General features: G+C 44.3%; 1 protein-coding gene across 1 annotated transcript in view; it reads left to right on the top strand.

Moving 5' to 3' along the window:
• The first annotated feature begins 597 nt into the window (after nt 1-597).
• The window catches only part of MIF4GD (MIF4G domain containing), a 97,150-nt gene continuing 69,852 nt past the window's right edge, over nt 598-27,895 (top strand). The window contains exons 1-4 of the mRNA XM_068262250.1: nt 598-638; nt 975-1,146; nt 10,682-10,782; nt 12,096-12,205. Of these exons, the coding sequence (XP_068118351.1) occupies nt 10,713-10,782; nt 12,096-12,205 (180 nt within the window). The 5' untranslated portion in view covers nt 598-638; nt 975-1,146; nt 10,682-10,712. The remainder of the gene's footprint in view (nt 639-974; nt 1,147-10,681; nt 10,783-12,095; nt 12,206-27,895) is intronic.

The raw sequence follows: 27,895 nt of genomic DNA, 5'->3' as shown, positions 1-27,895 counted from the left end.
AAAAATTAATAATTAAAAAAAACAAACACTTTTTTGTGGGGTGGGCGTGGCTAGGGGTTGGGGGTGTGGCCATGGGTGTGGCCTAAGTGTCCCGTTTTGAAAAATCAAAATGTTGGGAGGTATGCTATAAGGGGGCTTTGCTATTAGCCTAAAGTCGCGCCCTTTGACTTTGATAGAGAAACCCCAACCTAGAATTGAACTTTATCCCAATCAGTAGCTGATACCCCCTTTTACATGAAAAATATAATGCTTTTCACAAACAGACCATCAGGGGGCGCTGTATGACTGATTTTGTGCTGAAACCCTTCCCACAAGAAGCTCTGAGTACCGGTACTCTGGGCAAACTGCCACAATGTAACAAGGTTCACAGACTGTCTCTAACAGCCAAAACAGCTAGGAGGAGCTACATAACCTGCCCACAGTAAAAATGTCACCATGTAATAAATGTCAGAATGTAAATTAGGGAGAGGAAAGATTTTACAATGAGCAAACACTGACTAAATCATTTATACATAATTATGGTAAAAAATGAAGCACGTTTTTTACTACATTAGTTTCACTGGAGTTCCTCTTTAAGCTGTTCTGCTATCACTAGAAACTAGCTTTACTCTGAAGTTCATACAGACAAAAGTCATCATGTAAGAGCAACCTGTCTTTGTGGAACACTATAGACACTTGTACACACTTTTGACTTTTAGCTGAAACAACCATGAACGATTGTTTTAACTGAGGGAAATCCTATATTGTGCTTGTGGCTTTCATACATTGAAATGAGGGAATTATTTTAGTGCTCTCATTGCAATTATTCTGTGGATGGACAACATTCCTGATCGCAGTTAATTCATTCTGTCAACCCAAAGCACAAGATTTTTACAATTCATTCTTGTGCACTATGGTTTAATGTGAATGTTAATGTTTGTCATTTTGTTTATAAAGTTGAGCATTCAAATGGAAGCTGTTCTGTTTCTTAGCAGATGATCATGTGGTATTGAGCATGTGACTGTCTGACCAGGAACGAGGAAACAAGCAGAGAAGGAAGGATCTGTGCATGGAAGAAAGCAATCGGCCACACAAAAGAAGAAATGTTTCCTATACACTGAAAACAACTGCTTTCTGACAAGCTCACGTCTTCATTTTACAAGGGTGGTGAGTAATAGCTTGATTTCCACAGAATAATGTTTGATTTATTATCTTTCTATAGATAACACACACTGCACATGTATTTTTTTTTTAAATTTACATTGAAACAGCAACATGGACGATTTTTCACGATTAATGCAATTAAAAGTGAAGCGAAAGTGAAGTTATTGTTTAAAGCAACCAATCAGAATTATTTCAATATCAACACCCTGCTGTAAATATACACTCAAAAGTTTTAATCATGAACAGTAAAGAAATTGAATGATTACAAAGTATATAAACCTTTTGTATTTGCATATACATTTCCCTACACATTTTATCCATTGGCCAATTAGTTAAAAAAAAAAGTATAAATAATTAATATAAAAAAATATGTATAGATGCTCTTTACTGCCTACTGCTGCTAATGTAAAATAGAAAAAAGTGTTCAAAGAGAAAAAAGAGGAATCAGAATAAAACATCACCTCTTACACAAGATCACATGCACATCTGTAAAAATAAATAATTTATTGAGCAAGGCCTCCTTGTAAACTAGTTGTATGAGTAACAGAGTTTCTGAACTCCAAATAGAGGTAAAACAAAACAAAAACAGTCCTTGTACAGAATTCAGCCATAGGATTAAAGTGGATCCGAGATGAAAAAGTAAAAAAAAAAAAAAGTAACTATAACAAATAACTTGTCTAAATATCGTATCTAAAGTTTAGATAGATTACACAGCAAATCTAGCTGCAAACAGCTTTAAAAGTTTATGATTATTTATTGCTGTGACACAATGAGGGCAGCCATGTTCTGTTTGTCACATTGTCACAGACTAAGGGCTGGAGATGCTATCAGCTTGCCTGTGTGTAAGTTCAGTCCCCTCTCCTACTCCCCTCTGCCTCTGAAGTCAATGGCTAGTAACCTCCTCCTCCTGCCCAGACTGAGCTCCCATAAGCCCCTGCTACCTGGGACTGAGTGCCAAGGCTCTCTGAAAAGCTGCAGGTGAGGCTTGTTTAGTTTATAGGGAATTAGAGTATTAAAACAAAAAAAGTATTTGGCTCGAGGAATGCAGTATAAACTATATGAAAGGAACACAATTATGTAATGAGTAAAAGTTTATCTCGGATGCACTTTAATGTATACAGTAACAGCTATGGGTTCCTCATCTTGTCATGTAGATGCTGTACACATTTGTACACTGTTGTACAAATATGTACCCTTTTTTTTTTTTTTTTTTTTTTTGCAAGATACCTCACTTATACTTCACTCTGCTTTCCATTATTCATCTTTAGCCCCAGTTCATGTACATATTTTTGTTGTATGCATTTTAAACATTTCTTAAACTTTGCATAAAATACTTTATTAACCCTCCTGGCGGTTTGGCAAAATCCGCCAGGGGGCAACAAATACGTTTTTTTTAATTTTTTTTTTTTTCATGTAGCGAGACGAGGTCTCGCTACATGATAGCCGCTCAGCGGCATCCCCCCAGCCCCTCCGATCGCCGCCGGCGATCGGAGATCAGGAGATCACGTTCAAAGAACGGGATCTCCTGGAGGGCTTCCCCCGTCGCCATGGCGACGGGGCGGGATGACGTCACCGACGTCATCGACGTCGTGACGTCAAAGGGGACTCCGATCCACCCCACGGCGCTGCCTGGCACCGATTGGCCAGGCAGCGCACGGGGTCTGGGGGGGGGGGCGGCTGCGGCGACGCGTATAGCGGCGGATCGGCGGGTAGCGGCGGCGATCGGGCACTGCACGCAGCTAGCAAAGTGCTAGCCGCGTGCAGCAAAAAAAAATTATGCAAATCGGCCCAGCAGGGCCTGAGCGGTGCCTCCCGGCGGCATAGCCCGTGCTCAGCACGGGCTTACCGCCAGGGAGGTTAATAACAGTATAACTGTTTCCTCGGAATACAAAAAGGAAGCAACTGCTCCAGTTTATAGATCTTCAGCGACATTTGTCTGCTCACACCCAGTCAATCTGAAACTGTCAACTTTTGCCACAGTAATATGAAGAAAACGAGTGACCTTAGCCCGTTTAAAAATGGGCTAGGTCTGTCAGTAATCCGCCGTGTGCATGCATGCCGCCCACGCATGCCTGCTGAGCGCATCATGGACGCACACACACGACCGCCCCTTCTGGCCCCATCCTCCTCCGGCTCTCGGCAGTGTCTCTGCGTCTTGTCCCTGCACATGCGCAGTGATAAAAAGCACTGACACACGGACAGACGCAGGGGCACTTGCCTATTATTAGGTAGGATTATACCAGTATTCACCAGTATTAAGCAACTTGTACTTTTGTTGTTGTTCTTGTAACTGATGGCAACAGTTGTGGGCTTAAAAAATGAATGACATATTTTGTTGTGTGAATTATTGTGCTGTCCAGAGGTATGTCAGGTTTGTCAATGTAGTTTCTTCTGTATATTTTGCAAAGAGGTGTCTTGCTCCTCCTTTTCACACAATAGTGTAGTATGTATTAATGGTTTAAACAAACGTACTTGTATCCCGCCTGCTTTTTACTGATTAGTTGATAATTACTATTTATCCCATTACATGTGTTATTGGCATTGTGAAACATGTAAAAATACTATTTTAAAGATAACCCGAGGTGGGTTATAAGAATGCGAATTACCACACAGAGGCTGGGTCTGCATATACTGCCCAGCCTCTGTTGCTATACTGATCCCCCCTCCTAAATCATACGCTGAGCTGTCGACACGCAGTTGACTGTTTACCTTCTATCTGTCACTCTCTATCCGCTCCCCCACCTCCTCTATAACTCCGGTCGACGCCAGCGTCCCTTCCCTCCAATCAGTGGGAAGGGACGCAGGCGGGGACCGGCGCTATGGAGGAGGCGGGGAGCGGCAAGAGTGACAGATGAAAGGTAAACAGCCGGCTGCGACACGCTGCGTGTCGACAGCTCGGCGTATGATTTATGGGGGGTAAGCAGAGCGCAGGGGGACCTGTGGGGGGATCAGTATAGCAACAGAGGCTGGGCAGTATATGCAGATCCAGCCTCTGTGTGCAATTAGCGTTCTTAGAACCCACCTTGTATTCTCTTTAAAGGAACACTATCAAACCAAGTATTCTAAAATGACAATGTGCAAATAATAGTAGCTGTGTAAACATTTTCCTACTTTTCATGTTAAATATCAGAGACAGAAGCTTTAGCTCCTGTGTAGATTTTAGCTATGTTTGGAATGTCTCATTTGCAAAGGTATGAATCTCAGCAGTCTGACATGCTAAGAACAGTGTAATATTCACACACACACACACACACACACACACACACACACACTCACTCACTCACTCACTCACTCACTCACTCACTCACTCTCTGATGTTGCACATAAGATAAATTTCCTCTCTCAGAGATAGGCGGAGCTTTCTCTAACACACACAAGGTCAACAGATGAAGTATGAGGGAATTCCCCCTCCCCTCATGGTTTTCTCTGCCGTCAGATTTGCCATCAGAAAATTGTGAAAGGAATTGGATACGGTAACAGTAAACAAAGAGATAAGCATTCAAATGTATACACCGGTACTTAGCAGCACTTCCCAAACATTTCCTATGTCAACTGAAAAAAAAAACATGTTCATCAATAATGTTCCTTTCAGTTTTAGTTCAGGTGATGTTAATATTTAACAGCTACATTGATAGTCATTAATTCTCATACAGTGGGATGCGAAGGTTTGGGCAACCTTGTTAATCGTCATGATTTTCCTGTATAAATCGTTGGTTGTTAAAATAAAAAATGTCAGTTAAAAATATCATATAGGAGACACACACAGTGATATTTGAGAAGTGAAATGAAGTTTATTGGATTTACAGAAAGTGCGCAATAATTGTTTAAATAAAATTAAGCAGGTGCATACATTTGGGCACTGTTGTAATTTTATTGATTCCAAAAACTTTAGAACTAATTATTGGAACTCAAACTGGCTTGGTAAGCTCAGCGACCCCTGACTTTCTGATTTTTTTCCGCGGAAGGTTCGGTTCGCGTAAAAGTTCGCGAACCGCAATAGACTTCAATGGGGAGGCGAACTTTGAAAAATAGAAAAAATTATGCTGGCCAGAAAAGTTATGGAAAACATGTTTCAAGGGGTCTAACACCTGGAGGGGGCCATGGATGAGTGGGATAGACACCAAAAGCCCCAGGGAAATATCTGGATTTGACGCAAAGCAGCGTTTTAAGGGCAGAAATCACATTGAATGCTAAATTGCAGGCCTAAAGTGCTTTCAAACATCTTGTATGTGTATACATCAATCAGTGAGTGTAATTAGAGTTCTGCTTCACACTGACACACCAAACTCACTGTGTAACACACCGCAAACAGCTGTTTACGTAGTGACGGCCGTGCTGGACTGGTGCGCACCATGGCCAGAGTGCAGGCCGTGGCAGTTTTCCAGCCCATATGGTCGCCGGGCTGTGGTAGCTGAATGATAGAACAACAGTGACTGTCCAGCTGATTGAATTTGGTCTGTCCACAATGAAGCAACGACCTTTATTATCTTCTTGTATGTAGGTAGGCATAGGTAGTAGGAGTCCCAGTATAGGTAGGCAGGCATAGGTAGGTGCCTCAGTAGTTAGCTAGGCATAGGTAGGACACCCAGTATAGGTAGGTAGGCATAGGTAGGTGTCCCCGTAGTTAGCTAGGCATAGGTAGGAGACCCAGTATAGGTAGGTAGGCATAGGTAGTAGTCCCAGTATAGGTAAGTAGGCATAGGTAGGTGCCTCAGTAGTTAGCTAGGCATAGGTAGGAGTCCCAGTATAGGTAGGTAGGCATAGGTAGGTGTCCCAGTAGTTAGCTAGGCATAGGTAGGAGACCCAGTATAGGTAGGTAGGCATAGGTAGGTCCCCTAGTATAGGTAGGTAGGTGTGTCCCCCCGTATAGGTAAGTAGGTGCCCCAGTAGTTAGGTAGGTGTCCCAGTATAGATAGCTAGGCAGGGCCTGGCTGGCTCAGTAATAACAATTACCAAGGTCCAGCTGCAACAGATAGAGCTGTATAATGTCAGTGTCAGTGAGCAACACACACAAAAAAAAATACATCAGGAAAACATTAGCTCTCAAAAGAGAGCTGAGGGGTGCTATTTTAGCAATAACAATCATCCAGGAGCAAGCCAAGAGGCTAACTAATATTTCCCTAGGAAAAAAAATCTGCAGCAGCTCTCCCTAGTCTGCCTATTTGCAGCAGGCACACGAGTGAGTGTCATGGCCAGCGAGCCTGCCTGAATGGCTACAAGTACAATGTGCCTGCTGACTGTGATGCAGAGGGTCAAAGTTGACCCTCATAGTGCATTATAGGGCGAATCGAACTTCCGCAAAAGTTCGCCTGGTCCAGACGAACGCGAACCCCGAAAGTTCGCCTGGAACTGTTCGCCGGCGAACCGTTCGCTACATCTCTACCCCTGACCTACATACACAGGTAAAGGGGTACATAGCAAGGAAATGAGCAGCGCTACTTAAAAACAGACTAGTGCCTACCTGCAAAAGAGTGCAAGCCCCACTTGTGGGGTCGAATACAGACCGAGCATACACATGACCTGTCTACCACTGGAGGAGGATGTTGGTTTCCTGTAACAGCTTGCATGCAACCTATTAAGTACTCGTCCCTCCCACTGCGAAGAAGTCAATCCTCCATGGGAGGGGCCTAACACTAACTAAATCCTAACCTATGTATATGCATAGCCTGGGTGTGCTACCAAATAAAATTGAAAAATCGAAAATTGCGCAAAAGGTGGATCAGCGCAACACCAGGCCGCCTCCGAATGGCCTCCAATACATACACAGGTAAATCCAATTATGAGAGAGTATTTATGGGGGTAAATTGTAAGTTCCGCTCTTTTAATTTCCATCATGGTTTAGTGGAAAGATACAAAAAGCTGTCTCAGAGATTTCAGCTTTCTGTTTTCACAGTTAGGAACATATTGAGGAAATGGAAGACCACAGGCTCAGTTCAAGTTAATGCTTAAAGTGGCAGACCAAGAAAAATCTTGGATAAACAGAAGCGACGAATGGTGAGAACAGTCAGTCAACCCACAGACCAGCACCAAAGACCTACAACATCATGTTGCTGCAGATGGAGTCACTGTGCATCGTTCAACCATTCGGCACACTTTACACATGAAGATACTGCATGCAAGAGTGATGCAGAGGAAGCCTTTTCTCCACCCACAGCACATACAGAGCTGCTCACTTTGGACACGCCAGCTTCGTTTTGGAATAAGGTGCTGTGGACTGATGAAACTAAAATTGAGTTATTTGGACATAACAAGGGGCGTTATGCATGGAGGAAAAACAACACAGCATTCCAAGAAAAAGACTTGCTACCCACAGTAAAATATGGTGGTGGTTCCATCATGCTGTGGTGCTGTGTGGCCAGTGCAGGGACTGGGAATCTTGTCAAAGTTGAGGGACGCATGGATTCCACTCAGTATCGGCAGATTCTGGAGACCAATGTCCAGGAATCAGTGACAAAGCTGAAGCTGCGTCGGGGATGGATCATTCAACAAGACAACGACCCTAAACACTGCTCAAAATCCACTAAGGCATTCATGCAGCGGAACAAGTACAACGTTCTGGAATGGCCATGTCAGTCCCCAAAACTGAATACAATTGAAAATCTGTGGTGTGAATTAAAGAGAGCTTTCCATGCTCAGAAGCCATCAAACCTGAATGAACTAGAGATGTTTTGTAAAGAGGAATGGTCTAAAATACCTTAAACCAGAATCCAGACTCTCATTGGAACCTACAGGAAGCGTTTAGAGGCTGTAATTTCTGCAAAAGGAGGATCTACTAAATATTGATTTCATTTCATTTTTGTGGTGCCCAAATTTATGCACCTGCCTAATTTTGTTTAACCTATTTTGGTTCCTGGACGTAGAAACTACATGCGTGCTACCGCGCGCACCCGCGGCCGATCGCACGCGCGCTCCTGGCCCGCGGTTCGTTAGCCAGGCAATCAGTGTATCGGGCTATGGTGCCCGATCACTGATTCCTCTCCCCCGCTGAAAAAGCGACCGCTTCTCTCGGAAGCTTCGCTTTTTCTGGCTGTAACGTACCCCATACGTCGCTCTAAGCGTGTGTTACGCTTAGAGTGATGTCATGTAAACAAACTCATGGCCGCCATCTTGTGGCCAAAAAGTAAAACTACAACTAAAAGTAAAAATAAAATTCAAACACACATTTACATTATAAATCACATGTTTACATCCCACCCTCACAAAACTACCCAAATAAAATGTTTAATATAAAAAAAAAAAAAAAAAAAAAAAATTACAATAAAAAAACAAACATGTAAATATTGACATAAGGGTCTAAACTTTTTAAATATCAATGTAAAGATGAAATACTTCTATATTTTTTTTATTTTAAACTTGCAAATAGTAATAGATGCAAAACGGAAAAAATGCACCTTTATTTCCAAATAAAATATTGTCGCCATACATTGTGATAGGGACATAATTTTAACGGTGTAATAACCGGGACATATGGGCAAATACAATACGTGAGTTTTAATTATGGAGGCATGTATTATTTTAAAACTATAATGGCTGAAAACTGTGAAATAATGATTTTTTTTCCGTTTTTTTTCTTATTCTTCCTGTTAAAATGCATTTACAGTAAAGTGGCTCTTAGCAAAATGTACCCCCCAAAGAAAGCCTAATTGGTGGCGGAAAAAACAAGATATAGATCAGTTCATTGTGATAAGTAGTGATAAAGTTATAGGCTAATGAATGGGAGGTGAACATTTCTCAAGTGAAAACGACGGAACGCGAATGGGTTAAACAATATTGCACACTTTCTGTAAATCCAATAAACTTAATTTCACTTCTCAAATATCACTGTGTGTCTCCTATAATATGATATACTGTGGGTTGCAAAAGTATTCGGCCCCCTTGAAGTTTTCCACATTTTGTCACATTACTGCCACAAACATGCATGAATTTTATTGGAATTCCACATGAAATACCAATACAAAGTGGTGTACATGTGAAAAGTGGATCGAAAATCCTACATTATTCCAAACATTTTTTACAAATGAATAACTGCAAAGTGGGGTGTGCGTAATTATTCGGCCCCCTCAGTCAATATTTTGTAGAACCACCTTTTGCTGCAATTACAGCTGCCAGTCTTTTAGGGTATGTCTCTACCAGCTTTGCACATCTAGAGACTGAAATCCTTGCTCATTCTTCTTTGCAAAACAGCTCCAGCTCAGTCAGATTAGATGGACAGCGTTTGTGAACAGCAGTTTTCAGATCTTGCCACAGATTCTCGATTGGATTTAGATCTGGACTTTGACTGGGCCATTCTAACACATAGATATGTTTTGTTTTAAACCATTCCATTGTTACCCTGGCTTTATGTTTAGGGTCATTGTCCTACTGGAAGGTGAACCTCCGCCCCAGTCTCAAGTCTTTTGCAGTCTCCAAGAGGTTTTCTTCCAAGTTTGCCCTGTATTTGGCTCTATCCATCTTCCCATCAACTCTGACCAGCTTCCGTGTCCCTGCTGAAGAGATGCACCCCTCGAGCATGATGCTGCCGCCACCATATTTGACAGTGGGGATGGTGTGTTCAGAGTGATGTGCAGTGTTAGTTTTCTGCCACACATAGCGTTTTGCATTTTGGCTAAAAAGTTCCATTTTGGTCTCATCTGACCAGAGCACCTTTACTCTACTATAATACATTTTCAGCCTTTTCTTCCATATGCAGCAAACGGTCTTCCATATTTAGCCTCCCTTAGGCCATTTGTTATACTAGCTTTGCAGAAATCCTGTCCTATCTCCCATGTCATCATAGATATGAATGGCACCACAATTTAGACTTCCCCAAAACTGGCCATCGACTATGCTAGACATAAAACTATGGTAGGGATTAAACTGTGGGCCCCTCAAAGGTACAGTTAGTGACAAGACTGTATGCTTTGTAAAGTACTACAGGAGATGTCAGCACTTTATAAATACAAAATGAACACATACTTAAATGGACTCCGAGCAGTGCAGAAACTATGGAAAGATGCATATCATTTTAAAGCTCTCTTTCTCCTCTTTCCAATGATATATAAACCGCCGCCCTACGCCTTTTAGTTTTCGCTATTTTCGTGATTGAAATTGCCGGGGCCGCGATTTCAATCGCGAAAATAGAGAAAACTAAAAGGCGTAGGGCGACAATTTTCCCCAGAATGAAGCTGCTGACTTTAGGAAAAAGTCGCCCTGTGTAATACAAGTAACTATGGAAAGATGGATATTATTTTAAAGCTCTCTTTCTCCTCTTTCTGGCGACACCTAAATCGTCGCCCTACGCCTTTTAGTTTTCTCTATTTTCGCGATTAAAATCACGGCCGCGGCAATTTCAATCTCGAAAATAGCGAAAACTAAAAGTGTAGGGCGGCGGTTTATATATCATTGGAAAGAGGAGAAAGAGAGCTTTAAAATGATATGCATCTTTCCATAGTTTCTGCACTGCTTGGAGTCCCTTTAAAATAAAGCTCCATTAAACTGTGCAACACACAGAACAAGGCATGTCAGCTATAATGTTTTCCTTTTTTTATATTACTTTAAGGGATTATATTGTGTTGATCCCCGTCAGAGTTATGGGAGAAGAATACAAGATCCAGGCCTTTGATGCTGACACACAGAACCTTCTCAAGACAGCGTTAAAAGGTTGGGCAATTTTAATAACAGTGTGTTTAACCCCTAAAGGTGGCCATTCACTGGTCAATTTTTTTTTCATTAATATCCAGCCAGTTCTATTATTTAATCGAATCTGCTAGAAATCAATGCTGCAAAAAAAATCCTGATCGTTTTTTGTCCAAAATCAATTTGGTTAATCATGACGGATGGAACGTTTTGCTCGATTGGCAGTGGGTCAGGAGCGCATAGCTAGCGGCATTTGATTTAGCAATGGGCGATGTGTTCAGTGAAGCTTACACTCACCTTTCCACCGGCGCTTTGTTTTCTCTTCACCACTGGGCTTTTCTACCTGTCTCTTCTCTCCTGGGGTGCCTGTGCCCCATCAAACGTTAGAGGCCAAACACTTGAGACCTCTAGTGGTCACATGAGAAACTTGCCATGGTGCTAGTGTTTCATCATGGGACACACAGCTCCAGGGAGAGGCACAGGGAGAAGCACTAGCTGCGGAGAGATGACATGGGAGTAAATGCTGGAGGACAGGTGAGAGTATTCGCTGCCAACAGCCCAGCCTGGGGGAAGTCTGAACTAGCAGGCAGTGCGCACAGATTTTCAATCGATTTTATGCTGAAATCTATAGAAAATCTGTGTACACTGTGTGGAGGGATTGGATCAGATATATCCCTTTCTGATAAAATTACGATCTGAAAGGGATCTATCTGTTGGCCTCATCAACTAGTGTATGGACAGCTTAAAGAAAACCTGAAATGATTTAAAAAAAAAAATGTGCTCATCTGGGGCTTCTGCCAGCCCCCTGCATGCACCATCACGGTATGATCATCCGATGCCCTGCTGTGGCTAAGTTTGATTGCTGATGACTTGCAAGTTGATGGCCACTGCGCCTGCGCATGCTTGATCGTACGTGTCATCATTCATGCTCCCGTCACTGGGACAAAGGGGATGTCGCATTGCAGTGCTGCTTGTTGGAGGAAGAGAGCTGATCCAGTGGCCAGAACAGGTAAATATGAAAGCGCTCCCTGCCGCTCTGCGTAGCCGGGGAGGGGGGCAGAAAAATGTCCTACTCAGCTCCCACTATGCTTTACAATGTATCATTAGAAAATATGGCATCACTGCAATAAATAAAGAAGCTATTAACTTCTGGCATTAAAGGTCTGTATTGGACAAGGTACCACCTGATATATTGAGGAAACATTGGTGAAATTATTTAGTAGTTTATAAGCCAAAAAGGAAATTTAGCAATGTTAACAAGTACAAAGTTTAATTTCATATTTGTGTCTCCCCCTACATTCTTGTAGCTGACTTATGCTATTTACTTATTTCAACAGACCCAGCAAGCATAGACCTAGAGAAAGTGGCCAATGTGATTGTAGAGCATTCAATGCGTGATGCTACTTTTAGCAAAGAGGCAGGGAAAATGTGTTACACCATCATTCAGGTAAGAAGAAGTTCGCTTTTCCATTGAATTGTTAAATGGCAGGATCATTGAAGTATCACAAATAACAATTGGCACCCCTTGAGCGCAGAGAAAAGAGAAAAATCTGTGGCTTGATTGGCTAGAAAATGATCAGCATGTCCTAATAATAAGTACATGTGAAAAACAAAAAAATAAATCGAAAGCCCACAATAGTGTAGTACCGTATATACTCGGATATAAGTCGACCTTGTGTATAAGTCGACCCCACTTTTTGACCCTCTTAAGCTGGAATTAATACCAAACCTGGTGTGTCTGTGGGGCAGGGGCATCTTATGGACCTTTTCCCCTCAAGCTGTCTCTATCTAAGCTACACAGCCCTCCACCTACAATAACTCCTGCTGCCTCCACCTACTCTAACTTACACTGTACTCCCACATGACCATTTTGTACCTCCTGCCTCCATTACTCACACTGTCTGCTCTTTTACAGTCAGAATCTGACATAGTAAGCTTTAGGATGTATTAATGTGGCTAGATGCCATTACAGTTTTTCAGTGATAGGTGCTTTTATTTAAGTGACACTGGGAACAAACAAGGCATGGGTTAATGCCAGATGCCTTTAAATGTGTGGAAAGTGTGCAGTGATCTTTGGAAGTGCTGTGTGCTTTCTAAAGAAAGAGAGAAAGAATTAATCAGGCTGGCAGGGGAAATCCAGAATCAACACACAGATAAAAAGGCAGAAAGACTGACAAGAAAAGAGAAGTTTAGCAAAACTTTCTCTGCAGTCTTCTATCACACTCTGTACACGGAAGAGCAGCTGATAACAGGCTGGAATTCAGAGAATGCAGAACGGACTTACACAGGCTTCTCTGCAAAGTACGTATGGCTGGGCTTCTAACTGCAGACTGTGGCTGTGCACGGAGAGATGGAATCAAAGTGTGCAGAGAGGGGGAGGAGGAGTGTCACATGAGAGACTGCACGGGCTTTTCACTGTATGAGCTGTAGATATATTGATGGAGGAGAAGCCTTTGAAGATCGGGATGAAGCCAGAATTCCGGTGCTCTAGCTTGCACTGTTGTCAGCTACTGCGGGTGAAATTAGCAGCCGCTGGAGCATCACATGCTGAGCGGGGGTCAGTCCATTCTCCTGCTTGCAGGGGGAAGCTGCATTGTGACATCTAGTAAACTTAACAGAGCAGGGGGACACAATCTGGCTGGCTGGCAGCATTAGGGGGCATGATGCAGCAGATGCACAGCAGAGGAGTCGCTTGATACTCGGCTACAAGTCAGAAATTTAGGTCTGACGCGAGTATAAGTCGACCCCCCTATTTTACAAAAGTAGATCAGTCCAAAATTTCTCGACTTGTAGTCGAGTATATACGGTATGTTAAAGTCACGTTAAATAGAATAAGATCAATGTGAATGAATACTCACAAGGAAGGGTTACAGCTAAGGCAACCGCTGTATATGCAGGTGGGGAGATTAGATCCAACCCCATTTGTGTTAAAAAGTTGCTCTCTGTAGATCGGAAAATGGAAGTACACCCCTCCACCAAGGGTGGACAAACTTATAGGTAATAGGACAAAACAGAGGTGCCAGGAAGATTAAAAAACACTAAAAACCGTTAAAAAATGGGAGGTAGTGGTGGACTTACCTGCCTATTGACTCGAATTGTCTGATTCAGGCAAAATGTTATTGTATACTGCACAAAACAATGCAACGCATTTTTGCAGGTATTTCACCAGCTTCTTCAGGCAATTAACAAGAGAAACCGATTGCTCCTAGAAGGCACAGCACATGTTTAAACCATTTTTAGTGTTTTTTTTTTTTTTATCTTTCTGGTGCCTCTGTTTTATCCTACTATTAACAAGTACATGCTCTAGCCCTTTATAAAAGATGGTATTTACAAAATACCCCTTGTTGTGAATAAAGTACCCCTTCACCCAGATATTTTTGAGGTCTACTCTGTAGCTCTGTAAAGTTGCTTTTCAAACATTCCTTTATAGTTTTCATTAAAAATACTTATTTTGCCTTTTTTTTATATGCTTTATCATTTTTTATTTTATTTTTTTTTAAACCTCAAACTCCTGTGACAGTGTGGCATATGTAACGTTTTGTCAGAAGCAAGTGTCAGTGTAACAAACACTCCTCATAATAAAAAGCAGACTAAAAAAAGTTTAACCGGGGCGTGGTCAAGATGGCGGAGTGAGAAGACGGAGTCTCCGCTACTAGCCTACTGCTTTTTTCTCCTGAACACCTCTAATTGCTTTCTGATCACGCTTCTGGCAACGGGCAAACCTCACAGAACTCCTCCGTATGTCACAGGGGAAGAACAAGCAGGAACCCGGCAACCTAGCTGCAGCCAAGGCAGCTCCACGCGGCCTGGAGGCCCCGCCAACGCCTGCTCCTAAAAAAACGTAGCAAGGCCATCCAGACAATGGCGGCGCTGGAGGAAGAAGATTCCCCCTCCTTGCTAGAAGCCCTGGCCAAGTTGGACGAAAAGATATCCGCCAAGATCGACCAGGTGCACTCAGACACCGGACTGATCCGGCAGGACCTAACCCGGATACGTACCCGCTTATCGGAAGTCGAGGTGAGAACCACCGCCATCGAGAACACCTCCGCTACCCATTCCTCGGACATTCAATCTCTAAAGAAGAAGCAGGTCCGTACCCTTGTGGCCAGAGTGGAGGATGCGGAGAATCGAAACAGGAGTAACAATCTCCGGATTGTTGGCCTCCCGGAAGGCGCTGAGGGTGACGACACAACGGCCTTTACGGAGGCCCTACTGCGTGAGCTGCTCCCGGATGCTGCTTTCTCTCAGCAGTTCGTGGTAGAGCGGGCCCACAGAATCCCAGCTAAGAAGCCCCCACCTGGAGCACGGTCGTTCATCTTTCGCCTCCTCAACTTTCGCGACCGTGACTTGGTGTTGCGGGAGGCCCACCGGGTTGGCGACTTCCATTACGAAAACAGCCTCCTCCTCATCTTCCCGGATTTCACCGCTGAGACACAACGCCTCCGCAAATCCTTCGAGGCGGTGAGGAAATCTCTCCGAGACGACAAGGGGATAAAGTATGCTACCATCTTCCAGGCCAAACTACGCCTGGAGGATGGCGAGACGGTCCGCATCTTTACCACCCCAGAGGAGGCTGCCTCTTGGCTGGAAGCTCGACCAGGATAAGTACTATCCGCTTACTTTTTTTTTCCCCTGTTCAATATGTACCAGGACCCAGGTCCCAGTCTAGCTCCTCGTAGCCGTTAGATTTACCCGAGTAGATTGGGCCTTTGATTTTGTAAAGACGGGGCATATGATGAGGCGTTGGCCGCCATTGTGGGAGACGCCTGCATTTTCTTTACCCGCACCTATTCTGCCTCCTGAGACTCCGGAACTGAGACACTATACTTATTTTATTTTTATTTTTTGATATCTCTGCTGCCCAATTGAGGCCAGGCCCTTGACGCTACGGGGACTGGAACATTCCTTATACGCCCAGTCGGGGCCTTATCTGGTTACGTTACACGGTTGCTCTAGGCTGCTAAAAAGAACATATCTAGGAAGCTGCTATGTACTTGGTTGCTTGCATACCCTAACTTATGCTAATTACGATAATGCCTGTGTAATGTAGCTTGTTGCACTATTATTAGAGCTGTTATCAGTCAGTATGTGTTGTACTGTATGCTACCATTCGGAGTGAAGCTGGACTGACATCTTGACATGCAAGTTACTGTTGGGAGTTTTAGGGATAAAGTATTCTCATGTTGGGGGGGGGGAATACAGGGTGGGTTTACAGGGGAATTATGAGTGCATCGCGCTGTACAGGAATTAATCTGCCATGGGGCTCTCCCCGACTGTCTCAAACACTCTTGATACGCTTTGGGTATGTCTGACAACCAAAGGTTCTCTCTCCTTACGTGGAACGTGAGGGGTCTAAATAACAAAATAAAGCGCTCACTTATTTTTAATTATTTAACCAGTTCACCCCCAAGGGTTTTTATCCTAACGGACCAGAGCAATTTTCAGTTGTCAGCGCTCCTCCCTTTTATTCCCTAATAACTTTATTACTACTTATCACAAGAAAATGATCTATACCTCGTTTTTTTCGCCACCAATTAGGCTTTCTGTGGATAGTACATTTTGCTAAGAATTTTTTTATTCTAAATGCATTTTAATGAGAAAAACAGAAAAAAAAGAAAAAAAATCATTATTTCTCAGTGTTCAGCCTTTATAGTTTTAAAATTAAACATTCTCCTGTGGATAAAACAAACACGTTTTATTTGCCCAGTGGTCCCGATAATGAAACCGTTTAGATTATGTCCCTACCACAATGTATGGCGACAGTATATTATTTTGAAATATAAGTGGTTATTTTTCTGTTTGTTCTGGCCATAATTACAAGCCCCTATGTAATAAATTAAAATTAATTTTCCTCCATAAAATATAGAATAAAAAAAGCTGAGTCCCTAAGGCAACTATTTATTTATTTTTTTTAAGCTGATTTTTTTTTTTTACAAGTGTTTTTTTTTGGGGGGGGGAGGGTTGGAAGTGTAATTTTATTAATGATGTGTATATACTTGAAAATGTATGTATTTTGTAGGTGTAATATACTTTTTAGCCACAAGATGGCGCTCATAGGACGTGTTCACTTTTTTTTTTTTTTTTTTTTACTTTTTTTTTTTTTTTTTTTTTACACTTTATTAAACTGTTACATTTCCTGTTTATGTGAATGGACGTAGCCGCTGTTCGCGGTCACGTCCATTCACTCCAGGCACTGCGATTGGGTAGAGGACTGTTCGGTCCTCTTCCCCAATCACCCAGCACGGGATCCCGACGGTAATGGCGGCGGTAGCGGCGGACACACGTCGGTAGCAGCGGCGGGAATGCGCGACGTATTAAAACGTCATGTTGCTGTTAATAGCGGTAAGCATGACGTTTTAATACGTTAGGATGGCGGTAAATGGTTAAAACAGCACAAACCCCAGATCTGCTTACTACAGGAAACACATCTTCAGGGTAGCCGTATCCTCACTGCTAAGAAACCTTGGATTGCGACGCATTATCATGCCACCTATTTCTCCTATTCCAGGGGAGTATGTATTCTTATAAATAAAAATTTGATTTATGAGACCCTTGAGGTCAAGACTGACCCCCATGGCAGATTTGTACTACTGCACGTAAACTTCAATAGAATTGAATATGTAATTGTAAGTGTGTATCTTCCTCCTCCGGCCGATTCTACTGTCCTCTACGACCTCATGCTACTTATAGCTAAATATCCTTCAGCCAAGGTGATAGTGGCAGGGGATTTCAATCTCATAATGCAGCCCTCAGACAGAACCTCTGCGGGGAGCAGATACTCCCCCGATCTTCGCAACTGGGCGGACGCTTTCATGTTAACTGATGCCTGGAGGTGGAAACACCCTTCGGCACAAGGCTTCACCTGTCAATCCTCAACATATCATACTATGTCTAGACTGGATCACTTCTTTGTCTCCCAGGATGTGCTCCCGTTGCTGGGGGACATTGATTGCCTTCCCTGGGCCATATCAGATCACGCTCCTATTATGCTGTCCTTGGCCACGGGTAGTGCGAGGTCCCTCACCACATGGAGGATATCCTCGTACTGGATCCAGGATGAGGAGGTGGGGAGGGAGATACACACGGCCTGGTCAGAATACTGGCACACAAACAGGGATACATGCTCGAAGGATGTGGTCTGGGATGCCTCTAAGGCATATATTAGGGGTGCTTACAGGTCATCTATTAAAAAGGTCAGGGACACACGCAAAGCCGCACTTACACAAGCAATTGACCACGCCAAAACCAAGGAAGCAGTATTCACTAGCTGCCCATCCCCAGATGGCTTTAAACAGTGGAAGTCAGCTCAGGGGAAGGTAAATCTAATGGAGGTGGATTTGACTAGGAAATTTCTTCTTAGGCAAACTCACCGCATTTTTGAACAAGGGAACCAATGTGGTAGCCTACTGGCATGGCTAGCCAGAGATCAAACACCTAAAACTAGCATACCACTTATTTTAGATAATACAGGTGTGGCCCATAACACTTCCCCTGATATTAATAAAATATTCAGAGAATACTACATCAATCTTTACTCCTCGCGAGCCCACTATACCCTGCCTGAGCTCATGGAATATCTTGGGGGGGTCCCTCTCCCACGGCTGGAAGCGGAACAAAAAAATATCTTGGATGGGGACATAACGGAGGAGGAAGTTGAAATGGCCATAGCTAGCATGCAAACAGGTAAAACGCTCGGACTAGATGGTATTCCTGCGGAATACTATAAACTATACAAAGAAGAGGTAAGCCCAATCCTGGCTGAACTGTATAACTCTATGCAAGCTGAATGCTCAATACCAGATTCAATGAGAACCGCTCTTATAGTGGTGATGCCTAAGAAAGATAAGGACCCTACCCGCTGTGCCTCCTATCGACCAATCTCCCTACTCAACGTAGACATTAAGATACTGGCCAAAATCTTGGCCAGAAGACTGGTCCAGGTTATTGAGACACTTATCCACCCAGACCAGACTGGGTTCATGCCTACCAGGGGTACGGACATCAACCTGAGAAGACTCCATACACACCTGTCTATCCCTCGAGACGGTTCAGGGAACAGGGTCATTGCAATGCTTGACGCCGAAAAGGTGTTTGACTCGGTTGAGTGGCCGTACCTCTGGGAGGCTCTCCACCTTTATGGAATAGGAGAAAAATTCATGAAATGGGTGAGGTTAATGTATGATTCTCCGGTCGCTAGAATCAAAACCAATGATATAATCTCTGACCCATTCCCACTCCGCAGGGGGACCCGCCAGGGGTGCCCCCTGTCCCCTCTGCTATTTACGCTCGCTATTGAGCCTGCAGCCATCCAAATCCGCTCTGCGGAGGAGGTGGCGGGGCTTCAGGTGGGGGGGATTGGTCGAGAAGGTGGCACTCTACGCGGACGACATGCTCTTATTCCTAAATGATGCGGGCCCATCTTTATCTGCAGCATTGCAGATTCTCAATCTCTTCGGGGTATACTCCGGAATTCGCATTAACTGGCATAAGTCCCTTCTCTTTCCCATAGATCAAGAAGTAACTTCCCAGCCCTCTCATCCCTTGCTCAGCTGGGTGTCCTGCTTTAAATACCTAGGCATTATAATAGATGGAAACTTTGGAAATTATGTCACACTCAATGTTCAACCAGTTCTTGACCACTAGGCTCGTAAGGCCCAGGCTTGGAAAACACTTCCGCTTTCAGTCGTGGGACGGGTGAACCTCTTTTTAAGGTGCTGTTTCTGCCGAAATTTAACTATGTACTTAGGCAATCTCCAGTCTGGATCCCTTTGTCCTTCTTCCGCAAAGTAGACACTATTACATCCAGCTTTATATGGGGAGGGGGGGCTCCACGTCTCTCACTTTCCACCTTGCAGCTTCCCCTGGACGGTGGAGGTCTAGCCCTCTCAAATCTTAGGAAGCTTTTCTTGGCCCCACTCCTGGTAACCATCCGCTGGTGGTTTTCCCAGGATGAACGCAACACAGCGGTGGTGCTTGAGGCTGCGGTCATGGGGTCCTTTGAGGCCCTCACAAACCTCCCCTTTAGGGCGGTCAATAAGTACTCTCGGATTACAACCCCCATGAAAACCACTATCAAAGCGTGGGAGGTCAGTAGGGCCGGACGGCGGGGGCCGAACACCCTCTCCCCATATACTCCTCTTTGGGGCAACCCAAATCTCCCTCACTTCACCAGCATCCCGGACCCGCAGGTCTGGGCGGGTAACGTAATAAAGCAACTAACACATCTTGCTCCTTCGGGTACCCTGCTCTCATTTGTTCAATTGAAATCCAAGTATGGTCTATCAAATCCTATGCTTTTCCGCTACCACCAAGTTTGGCACGCCTGGCAAAAGCAGTTCCCTGGCCCTTGGACTTGGGAATCGGACCGCATAGAGGGCCCTCTTATAAGACAGCACTTAGAGAGACCTTTATCTGAGATATACTCCAGGTTAATTCCCCAGTCCACACCCAGGCTGGCTAAAGCGAGAGATGAGTGGGGGGTAGATGTGGGACCCCTTACAGATAGCGAACGGGAGGAGGTTTTGTCCAGTATGGAGGGGGTTACGATATCGGCCACAGATAAATTCTTACATCTCAAGCTGGTTTATAGAACCTATCGCACCCCTATTCAAATGCATGCATCCTTCCCAGATAAATCCGACCTATGCCCTAAGTGCCAGAGGGTTGAGGGCGACTTCTTTCATATGTTATGGTCCTGTGATAAGATACAAGCATACTGGTGCATGGTAGCTAGACCTATAACGGAAGTTATGGGTGAAAGGATTGTGGTAGACCCCAAATCCCTCCTCCTTGGTCTTTATACTGATGCCACGTTATCCAATCATCAGATTATACTGGTTAAGATTTTATGTCTGTATGCTCGGCGAGAACTCTTCTTCAAATGGTTTTCCGACCAACCTCCTTCTAAGAACCCTTGGTTCAAGAGAATCAATAAAGCTATGGTCTGGTATAAACTAACCTACCTTAACAGGAAATGTCCCCTGAAATTTGAAAAAATTTGGCTTCAATGGTCTGAATACATGTCCTCTCACACACCTGATACTGTTTAAATAACTTGAGAACATTGTTCAGCAGCGGGTCAACCTCTTGTTCTCCTGATAGAACTCTCCTGTCGGCGTGATGCACTCAGAGTGGGGTGGGAGGGCTAGGGTGGTGGTGGGGGGAGGGGGGGTTACTGTTCTGGTGTCTCTTCACCAGTGTTGTATCTTATTCTCTGTTAAAAAATTCAATAAAATTTGACTGTTAAAAAAAAAAGTTTAACCGTTTCTGCCGCCCGGTCGTGAAGCTCACGTGGTGTCCCCCGGTAGCCCTGGGATCAGTGAACGGGAACATGGTTCCCGATCACCGATCCGTGTCCCCCGCAGAAAAACCAAAGCGCTCTTATTAGAGGCTTCAGTTTTTCTGACCGGAAAAATTTCCGCATCCCCCTTGTACTTCTGCTTAGCGAGAAGCACAAGGAGGGAAATTAAAAATGAAGGTGGGAAAATAGTAAAACTACATCTACATATTTTTTACATTACAATTTACACATATAACAAAATTAAAAATCAACTGTTTATTTCCCACACCAAAATATTACCCAAATACAATTTTTAATGGGAAAAAAAAAAAAAAGACATAAATAGTTACCTAAGGGTCTGAACTTTTGAAATATGCATTTGAAGGGGGTATACTACGAACGTTTTTTAAATTATACGCTTGTAAATAGTGATGAACGCAAAACAGAAACAATGCACCTTTATTTCCAAATAAAATATTGGCGCCATACACTGTGATAGGGACAAAATTTAAATGGTATAATAACCGAGACAAACGGGCAAATAAAATACATAGGTTTTAATTATGGTAGCGTGGATTATTTTAAAGCTATAATGGATGAAAACTGAGAAGTACATTTTTTTTCATTTTTTTTTCTTATTAATCCTATTAAAATGCATTTATAAAAAGATAATTCTTAGCAAAATGTACCACCCAAAGAAAGCCTAATTAGTGGCGCAAAAAACAAGATATATATCAATAAATTGTGATAAGTAGTGATAAACTTATTAGCGAATGAATGGGGGGTGAAAATTGCTCAGATGCATAAGGTGAAAAATCCCCGCGGGCTGAAATTAAAGGACCACTATAAAAGTTAACTAAATGATAAATGCACACGCAAAGCATAGAGAAACAGTGTTGCCACTGTAGTGCCTCAAGGAAGAAATGGGAGAACTGGATTGACACACTTCCACATCAGTATGTGACTTCAGCCTATGCGTTCTCAGACCATGTAGATGGTGATCAAAATACGTAGAAGGAAAAGCAATGAAGGTCGGCACTGCAAAACTGGCTATTTATTGAAATGCCAAATCACATTTAAAAGTAGACATCCAGTGCATAACAAGTGCTGGATGAAATTGTACACATACCAAAGTGATGCAATGAACTATGCCGGTGGGTGCAGGGCACAAGGTTGCCTGGCGGCCGTTTCACGCTATCTGGCGCTTCTACGGAGGCATGGTGGCGGGCTACGGGCTTCAAAGCCCGTAGCCCAAATCATAATGTACGCATGTATTCCATGCGTTGCGCATATTAGATTTTCACAATGCTTTGGGTGTTTCCATACGTAGGCTGCACGCTCGGACGTAAGGCTTCCCAGCATTCATATGCGGAAGCCCGTCGCAATGCCTCCGTAGAAGCGCCAGATACCTCGAAACGGCAGTCAGGCAACCTTGTGCCCTGCACCCACCGGCATAGTTCATTGCATCGCTTTGGTATGTACACCATTTCATCCAGCACTTTTTATGCACTAGATGTCCACTTTTAAATGTGATTTGGCCTTTCAATAAATAGCCAGTTTTGCAGTGCCAACCTTCATTGCTTTTCCTTCTACATAAATGCTAAATGCGACATATATATTTCCAGTAATTACTAGCAAATAGCAATACAAACGCTTTTTTTCCCCATATTTTCATTTGTGCGAAGAAAAAATGACAAAGAACAGTTCTCACTGTGGGCATTAGTGTGGTGGACTATATCCAGCAAATCCAGCATACAGAGACAGTTCTCACTGGCAGTAATCCTGTTGTGAGAAAACGCGGAAGAGCCGCCGCAAATACTCAGAGTGAGGCGGCTGATTCCGCGTCTAGCATGGCATCTGGAGTGTTTAGGCACGCATCCACTAGCAGGACGGAACGCAGAGAAACCGCTGCATGCCCAGCGGTCAGGGCGGCAGAGTCCGCGTCCGACGCGGCAGTCGGTACGCATGGCCTACTACTGACACAGTGGCTGAGCGCGGGGAAACCGCCGCATGCTCGGTTGGCGGTGCGGCTGCCCCCGCGCTCGAACAGGCTGACACATTACAACACATGTCTGGTGTGGCTGGGACTGATAGTCCACACTGGCTCAGGAGGACGCGTGTGCGCGCAGAGATGCGGGGCCTTTATGACAGTCAGAAGGGAGTCAGCTGACCAAGCCGGTCAGCTGACCATTTCAGCAACTTCCATTGGTCCGGCACTTAGGGGAGGCGCTAGTGAGCGCTGGTGTATATATACTGGATGCTGGTCATTTCTCTGGTGTCTGGCGTTGCGATCACTACGTGGTAGCACTCAGACCTTGTCAGTATCTGTGTTATTAGACAGTTTCCAAGGTGTCGATGGCCAAGGATCTCACACCTTAGTCTAGGAAGTCTGTTATCTGTATTATATTCTAGATCAGTTTCCAAGGTGTTGACGGCCAAGGAACTCACACCTTAGCTTAGACATTGTTGATTATTTGTTATGACCTTCTGCTTTCCTGACCATTCTTCTGATCTCTGATTTTGTACCTTTATCATTTTGATACTCTGTTGCCAAATCTCGGCTAGTCTCTGGATTCTGCACCTGCCTCCTGTCTCTTTACCTTATCTGTCCATGTGTTTACGACCTGGCTTGTCCGACCTCGAGAACTATCTCTCCTGTTAGGAGATAGCTCACAGATCTGTCAGTGACACTTCTCCTCTGGTGTCACTCACGCTCTGTCCTTCCCACTGTCAGTCTGACTCCTCCCCGTGGAGAGTCCAGACTACGGAAGGAACCAGTTGCCGAGCAGTATTCCTATCTGCTCTTGCACCTGTCTTCCAGGTGCGATCCTCAAAGTATTACTGTTGTACCAAAACACTCTTATCACTCAGGTGTCCAGAGGTTAGAGATATATCTGATTATCGGTGATACTGCAGATCATCAATAATCTGGTATATATCTGCATTCTCGGTGATACTGCAGATCACCGGTAATCAGATCCTCTCTGTGTTACACCGATCGTTACACCTGTGAGTAAAATGTGTTTAGAATTATATAAAGCGGAAGTGAAGCTTAAAATATTGTGTAAATAACTCATGGGCTGCAGCTCTGTGCATTCCTGTGTCTCTCTGCTCACGCAGTCTAAAGTAAAAAGAGGTTACAGCCAGGAACAGCTTATTGTGAATGGGGGAGGAGGGAACCGGCCCATTTATTTCATGCCCAGCAGGTATGAAATAAATATACCATATACACTTCTAACTGTAGCAGGTTGAAACCATTTTTATTTGGTTAAAGGGAACCTAAACTGAGAAGTATATGGATTTTTTTCTTTAAAAATAATACCAGTTGCCTGACTCGCCTACTGATCCTGTGTTTCTAATACTTTTAGCCACAGCCCCTGAACAGGCATGCAGATCAGGTGATCTGACTGAAGTCAGACTGGATTAGCTGCATGCTTGTTTCAGGTGTGTGATTCAGCCACTACTGCGGCAAAAGAGATCATCAGGAGTTCCAAGCAACTGGTATTGTTTGAAAAGAAAACATCCATATCCCTCTCAGTTAAGGTTCCCTTTAAAAAAAGCCACATAGGAGCGCATGCGCGGCGCCGACGTGAACGGATGCAGCACGTCTGAGCTCCGTGTCCAAGTGGAGCTACAAGGGTGGAATAGCAACTTAAACACGAGCTAACTTGAATTACCACCTTCCCCCAGGGATGGGGGACAAGTCGAGCCGTAAGAGGAGTAAGAAACAAAACGCAAACCCCAAGCAAAAGCCGATCGAAGCAGCCTTCTCGCGGCAGCAGAAGAAGGAACAGACAACCAAGATGGCCGCTGCAACGCCAGACCGGGCCTCCACGTCTCAGGCCGCGCTAGAACAGCAGAGCCAGCAGGACTCACCATGTGCCTCACTCTCTCCGCAGTCAGAGCGCTCCAGTCAGCAGACCTCTCCAAGCCTGCCGGCCTCCCCACAGCCCGATATAGTGACCACCATACACAAGATCCTTGTGAAGGAGCTGGGAGTGGCAGTGGCGAGCATTACAGCCCAGATCCAAGATATTGGAGAATGAACTCACGCCATCGAAGTAAGGCTGGACGGTTTCTCGGACGCCCTCTCGGACGACAAACGGAGATTGGACGACCATGATAAGAAATTCCTACAAATGGAATCCAGACTGGAGGATTTTGAAAATAGGGCGCGAAGGTCGAATCTGCGTATTCGCGGCCTACCAGAATCCATCACTGACCTGCGAGCCACCGCCCTCAACCTCTTCTCTGCACTACTTCCCCAGCTGGACCAGTCACTCTTCAGGCTCGACCGAATCCACAGAGCCCTGGGAAAGCCTCGCAACACAAATCTACCACGCGATGTTATCCTCAAATGCCACTACTATGAAACCAAGGAACAGATCATGAATGCGGCCAGAAACTTGAATCCGCTCCCGGGGGTCCCGTCCACCGTGCAAATATACTCAGACCTCTCTCCGATAACCCTCCAAAAAAGAAGAACTCTGAGACCCATATCGCTAAGCCTGCAACAAGCCTCAATAAGGTACAGGTGGGGCTTCCCATGCTCCTTGATCTTTACACTGCGGGGAACTGATCATCTGATCACTACACTTGCAGAAGGCCGCAGAGTCCTGGAGGCGGCGGGAATGAGGGTGGAGGTCCCGGTGCTGTCCGAGTCCCCCAGGCCCCAGCGCCCTGAGCGTGAATGGAATGCGGTGACGAGAAGGTCGGCGACCCCGCGGTCCGGACTGTCCACCCCCACTAGATGATCGCTTTACTCAACAGAGGTTTCGTAAGTACTGCGGCCACTTAATGACCCCTAAAGGCTAATGTTCATAACCTAACACTTTTGACATGTTAACTACAACCCCGCATGTTGCTGGTGGTCTTATGGCACTGATGTTGGAACTGCAACCTACCCCACACGGAACGTTTTATATAATAACCTATGTCCACACGGACCCTCAACATTGTATCATGGTTCAGTTTTGCTAACTTTATCCTGAAGGCTAACTTAGACGCCATATCGGCAATACACTCACATAAACATGAGCTATGAACATCCTCTATCCTGAGACATTAATGCTATATGCACGGATCTCCCGCTGTGGGGAAAAAAAAAATGCCTCTAAGGACTACACGAGATGTAGTAGCCAATACAAATGTGATGACTGCATGCGAGGGCCGATCCGATTTGGCTGTACTCACCTATGCTCGGAAGGAGACGTGCCCCCTCGCTAATGCGTTAAGATATGTGTATAAAAATGATGACTTTGACTTTAAAATTGCAAATGTCCTGTAATAATATAACACATGTGCCTGGGCATGATACTCGAAATAGCTACATGCAAACCTAGGACGTGGGGATATGGCACTGTACCACTTGAGTGCGGGGGGGGGTGTGTGGGGGGGTTGTGCTCTCTTGCGCCCTCTCCCTCCCCTGCATTGCGCGGTGGCCCTGATATCCCCCTCCGTGCCGTTAGCGGTTGGGGGGGGTGTCGGGGGGACCGGCGGGGGATGGGGGGGGGCGCGGGGCTCCGCCTTTGTGGCTTCCCGGCCCAACAAACAAGCAAACACTGAGGATAGCTCAGGGTATCATGCAGTTACCACCCCCCCAAAAAAAATAACGTCATGTCGGATAACCTCTTTTCTCATTAAGATAATACCCACCCAGCTCCACTTGGGTTTCTATTGCTGCTCCAATTTAATGTCAGGCAAAATGATAGGAGGTGATATTCTATTCATATATTCCCACCTCCTACTCCTGACCTATCCAGGGTCTAGTACCCCGCTATACATGTTGTTTAATGTTATTGTTTGGTCCCTTAACCTCTTTTACCCCAACAGGTACCTAAAAGCCAATTGTACACCGCTAAAACTGACAATGTATCCTAGTACCCTGCAATGGCCACCCTGAAAATAATTTCCCTTAACGCCAGGGGCCTAAACTCCCCTTTAAAAAGAAGGAAAGTGTTTCTGAACCTTGCTCAGTACTCGGCTGATATCATATGTCTCCAGGAGACACATTTCTCCTCTACCTCCCAACCAAACTACTTCCATTAAAAACTATAAAACAATTTTTACAGCAAACGCTAGTAAAAAACATAGAGGAGTAGCTATACTAGTTAAAAACTCCCTTCCTTGGACAACAGAATCAGTGCTTCCAGACCCGGAAGGATGCTATATAGTCCTAAAAGGTTCACTATTTAAAGAGAAACTCCAACCAAGAATTGAACTTTATCCCAATCAGTAGCTGATACCCCCTTTTACATGAGAAATAGAATGATTTTCACAAACAGACCATCAGGGGGTGCTGTGTGACTAATTTTGTGCTGAAATCCCTCCCACAAGAGGCTCTGAATACCGCGGTACTCTGGGCAAACTGCCACAATGTAACAATGTTCACAGACAGGAAATGGCTGTTTAAAGCTGTCTGTAACAGCCAGAGCAGCTAGAAACAGCTACATAACTTGCCCACAGTAACAATGTCACCATGTAATACATGTCAGAATGTGAATCTTGCAGAGGAAAGATTTTACAATGAGCAAACACTGACTAAATCATTTATACATAATTATTGTAAAAATGAAGCACTTTTTTTTATTAAATTATTTTCACTGAGTTCCTCTTTAACCAGAAAGTCCATATCATGAACTCCTATGCCCCACCTGAACATGCATACAAACACTTTGTCAATGCAGAAGAAGGTAGAAGTACCACCCGAAACAATGTTTATTTGGTGCGGAGACTTTAACCTAACACTCAATGATACCCTAGATAAATCTCACCCCTCGGTGATAAGTTATCTAAAAGCCAGCGTAATCAACTTACATCCTCACTTGAAGAAAATTTCCTAATTGATGTATGGAGAGA

The sequence above is a fragment of the Hyperolius riggenbachi genome, chromosome 12 (assembly GCF_040937935.1).
Source record: "Hyperolius riggenbachi isolate aHypRig1 chromosome 12, aHypRig1.pri, whole genome shotgun sequence".
Lineage (NCBI taxonomy): Eukaryota > Metazoa > Chordata > Amphibia > Anura > Hyperoliidae > Hyperolius > Hyperolius riggenbachi.
The sequence above is the reverse complement of the archived record's forward strand: the minus strand, read 5'-3'. Positions and strand labels throughout refer to the sequence as shown.